We start from the raw sequence: 4872 nt of genomic DNA, 5'->3' as shown, positions 1-4872 counted from the left end.
ATGACCCCGGCAAGGTGCTCATCTAACTTCCTTTTAAAAATCCCCAGGCTAGGAGCCTGCACCACTTCCCCTGGAAGCCGGTTCCAGGCCCTAGCTGCCCTGACTGTGAAGTAGCACCTCCTAATCTACAATACAAGTTGGGTAAAATCCCAAACCTTTGTTTTATTTAGTATTTAGCTTTTGTGATGAACTCTAAACAGTTCAATGGCCTGTGAATGTTTTAGAAATACACATTGGCTTACACTAAAGTATATTAATTGTCAGCATTCCAATGGTAATGATCTGTTGGCTTTGAGGAAACTCATATGTCAGAAACTCAGATGCCCCATAGTTGGGAATGGCTTTTCATGGTTGTCACCATGGTCTATCTATCTTGTTTTCTTCAATGCTTGGCTGTGTGTTAGCATAACAAGGTTGAACTGTTGTCTATTAAGAAATTAGTCAACACAAGAAATCTAACATACAAAATACTCCTCTCTCCTCTAATAAGTGTCACTTCTTTCTAAAAGTAAAACATGATACCATACAGTGACCCATAAGGACCTATGTTTTAAGGTTCCCATTCCGTCACATACTGAGCATGCTGGATGCCCATCAAAGTTGACTCTGAAATAATACCATGAGACAAAGAACCATGATATGCTTCTGCTTACGGACTTCTATTCCTCACTACTTGCATAACTCCTCATATCATTGTTCAAAATGAAGGGCATGCACTAAGCACATAATTTTCCTTCTGCAAATGAAATGAGCTCCAGGGTCATATACACCAAATAGTTTTAGACAGTTACCATACCTGGGTAATGAACTGTACTGGCGCTGAGCTTGCTGAAAACTCTCCCTCTCTTCCTGTCGCTGCCGCTGCATCTGAACTTCTACAGACACGGAGTGTCTGCCACTCTGTGAGTATGTCTTGGAGCTTGGCTAGAAAATAAAAAAATAAAAAACAAATTAGCCACAGTACAAATATATTTACATAGGAACAAATAATTAAATCCCTGCTGTATAGACACAGACATATGCTTTTTTATAAACATGCTGTTTAAATCAGTCATTCATAATTACATTAAATTCTGACCTTTAACACTACGCCCTCTGCTGTATGCTACATTTCAGGCTGCTTCCATTTTTGAAACATTATCAGATAAATCATAAGGACCAGGTTGTGATATACTTCTTTACTGAGGAAAACAGAACTCCATGTAGTGTAATGAATAAGACCCTCGTCTGGTTTAGATTAACAAAGTTAGAGGGGCATGTGTCTATTTCCAAACCAGATGATGGTCTGACCCAACAATACTCCTCATGGAGTGATGTGATTAAGGCTATCACAATCTGGCCCTAAACACTGCATCAACATGCTTTAGAGTAAAGGTACCTGTCCTTGCCCTAATGCAGTAATATGCTCATGTAGAGCTGGATCCTATTGTCAGTTGTCCATGGTACAAAGTGGTCAAATGTGTCTGGGGGATTTCTATCTGCTGTGAAAGAAGCCACAAAACTGCCTCTTGCATTTCTCCCACTGAAGATACATTGCCTTGTATATGGGTGGGAAGCAGATGAGGGAAAGCAAAAGAGTGGGTAGGGATCTTGCCATTTGGCCCATCAGCTTTACATTCCACTGACCCCAGCAAAAGCAGGATTAGGGACTTAAAATGAGTTCCTGTGACCCCCTTTCACTGTGTGCAGGGACAGAATTCAGATGCAGCGGAGAATTCAATCTATCATTTTCTGAGTGCCTTTTAACAGCAGCTCTATACAAAGTACTACCAGAAATATAGGAAGATCCCATAGGAACACCTTGCCCTCTAACTCAAAGCTGGTGTGCCTATGTTTAGAGAAAGAAAAGTAAAGACTGTTGACTTAGTTAAGTCCATATTTTTAGAGGTGCTGAGCATGCACAACTCAAGGCTCCATTCATCCTCATAGCACAAAAAGGTACATAAAACCTATATAGAATATATTGTGCAGTGGGCATCCTTTGTCCCAGAAACATAGACAAGAGGCAAAGGATGTGATTTAATTTTACTGAAAATGTATTATCTTAACTCAGCTCATCTGGGAACTACTGACAATGAGTCAGTGCAGGACCCAAGCCCTTCCATAATCATCCTACCTAGTGAAGGGTTGCTATTAGTCCCTTAGCCTTCCACCCTGTGTTAAGCACTTTACTAGGACCAACTCTTTTTCCTTCTATCTCAGAGCTAACAGGCAGACAAAAGAAGATTATACTTATTGTCAGGAGCCCCAATGTCAATTCCTGCTCCAGTTTTTCAGGAAACCCAATCTCCTATGGACTAAGTACTTGCAGTGAACATCTGCTACCTCCTAAATTGCAGTGATTTGAATCTTATCTTCCACAAGATTCCTATGTTGATTTAAGGGAGGTGGAAAAACCGTTCCATGCACCCATTCTAGCAATGAGGGAAAAATCCATTTAATTTTAGAGTGGCAAGAGTGGATTTGCTAATGAAAATGTGAGAAGGACTTGGGCTGAAAGTCCTGGAGTTGCATAACCTTCCCCCATGCACAGGAGCCAATGGCTTCCCTGTGCTCCTCCAGCTTACCCAACACTCAGGTCCCTGGAGTAAAAGGACTCTTACAGGAGCCACTACCCTTTCCTCTTGCCAGTCCAGGAAACAAAAAAATCAAAACAGCGATGGTTATCTTTCCTCATTAAACATGGTCTGTTCCTCAAGTGAGAAGAGTCCTTTCACAGAAAACATTAGCAAGCCATCGGAAGATGCTAAGGTATCCCATACATTCTGACAAAGATGCCAAACAGCATTCCAGTCCGGCTGCAATAGCAATGCAGACATTCACTGGTATTGCGTTACAAAGATGGAATACCGGGTTATCATTCTGATAATACAGAGTATTCTCTGGTCTGTAGAATGTCTGAATTCAAGACTGGATTATAGGCCATTTTATCTTTATGAAGCTATCACCTTTCATCTTATATATCATTCACACACCATGGCTTCAAGCTACAACATGTGATGCCAGGAAAGTGAAACAGTGTCATGGAGTTTGTGATAGGTAAAACCCAGTTATTAAATAAATAAATAAATAAATAAATAAATAAATAAGCAAACTACTATCTGTATTAAGAAAGAACTACTTAGTAACTGGGCATGTTTGTCTAGATCAAGACTTTTGTGTTCAGGTACGTTTTAGCCTTTTTACTTCTCTCTCTCACACACGCACACTATTTATCTCTTTTGCTCTCTGCCACTGTGACTTCTGCAGCAGCTATAGTGGCTAACAAATATCTGAAAGATAAAAGGTTTTTCAAAAGTCCTTTACATTTTGAGGCAAATGTTTGAAACAGAAAGCTGTAATTCTTGACATAAAATATTCCTTTCTCTCCATATACATTCGAGGTACTTGAGAGAAGCCAGTAAAATTTAAAATGGGAGACAGATGTATTGCTGTTCAAAACTTCATTTTGAACAACAAAATACATCAGATGGCATACTAGCTGCAGCTGAAAAAATGGCAGATAAAATACAGTGAACAACTGTTTTACTTGTTAGCAGAAGATTATAGTATAAAAGAATATGAATTTAAAATCATAAACCTGAAATGACTGATGCAGAAAAGCACATTTAAGAGAGCCCCGGTACAACTACGTACAGGATAGATTTAGTCTGCAAAAACCTCAATAAAAATATTTATAACAAAAAGCCTTGGAAAGCAGTGTATGATGCAATGAACTCATAAAACAGCATCATAAGCCAATCTAATACGGGAGTCACTGGGATGATTAAGCTACACAGATATAATCATCACACATACACAACATTTGATAGGGCACACGTGAAGAAGAGCATTTCACTCCTCAATGTCTCTGTTTTGATTTTATTGTCAGTCTTTAGATATTCTGTGCTTTAAGGCATGGACTATGGAGGCAAGTGATCAAAGCTAAGGGAATCAAAGCTGTAAAATTTTTTTTTAAAAGCTGTTTCCAGTGATTACCATTCTTGAAAAAGCAACCTGAAAAAAACAAAAAATGATACCTGAACACTTGTCATCTGTTATAAAGTGAGCAACAAGTCTGTTGAATAATACAGCAGAATAATATATCTAATAGGTTTCTCTGTTAGCCTGCAAGTGCCTTTATGTTTGACTTGTTTTAGCTTACTGTAAGTACAGCGCAGGTTACAGGATCCTACCGTGCACTGAAGGGTTAAGCAGCCGACCTCTCCAAACGCAGAATGTTCTAGATTCAGCAGCACTATGCCGTGTTAGTAGCTGACATGAGCGGGGGAAGCAGCTTGACTTTACAACCAGCCAGTTGTTTTTTTTTCCACAGGAGCCAAATATCAAAACATGTAAAATCCTGGCTCCGTGGAGTAAACAAATGTGTCTATTTTTTTTCTGTCTTTTCTGACAATTTTTATCAGAGCAGTTGAGTCAAAGAGGCTACCACGGTGCCTAACAGCTGCTATGGGGAGGCAGCATGCCTATGCAACATGTGAATGTACACACACACACCATAAAGTAGCCACATAAACATTATTCAGATGATAGATGTTTTTAGAGGTGGTTACAAACAGACCAAGAGAAAAAACTGTGTTAGCATAAACTCGTTTGGTAACAGCTAGGGGACCAATTGCCAAATGTGGGTGTCTAAATTTATCTGCACTGAAATACCATAACACTTCCTTAAGACTCTACAAAGAATATCTGTTTGCATGCAAGATGCAAGATATTTTGGCACTGGCCCCAGACACAGGTTCTGAAGAGCCGATGTCTGGATTCGGAGCCACCCATGTTGGAAAAGTCTATTCATAGATTCATAGATGCTAGGGTCGGAAGGGACCTCAATAGATCATCGAGTCCGACCCCCTGCATAAGCAGGAAAGAGTG

At 39.7% G+C, this 4872-nt stretch overlaps 1 protein-coding gene across 1 annotated transcript in view; it reads right to left on the bottom strand.

Moving 5' to 3' along the window:
- The window catches only part of PARD3 (par-3 family cell polarity regulator), a 737069-nt gene that overhangs the window by 5929 nt on the left and 726268 nt on the right, over positions 1-4872 (bottom strand). The window contains exon 25 of the mRNA XM_019528913.1: positions 797-924. Within this exon, the coding sequence (XP_019384458.1) occupies positions 797-924 (128 nt within the window). The remainder of the gene's footprint in view (positions 1-796; positions 925-4872) is intronic.

Source organism: Crocodylus porosus, unplaced genomic scaffold (genome assembly GCF_001723895.1).
Source record: "Crocodylus porosus isolate Cpor-Errol unplaced genomic scaffold, CroPor_comp1, whole genome shotgun sequence".
NCBI lineage: Eukaryota > Metazoa > Chordata > Crocodylia > Crocodylidae > Crocodylus > Crocodylus porosus.
The sequence above is the reverse complement of the archived record's forward strand: the minus strand, read 5'-3'. Positions and strand labels throughout refer to the sequence as shown.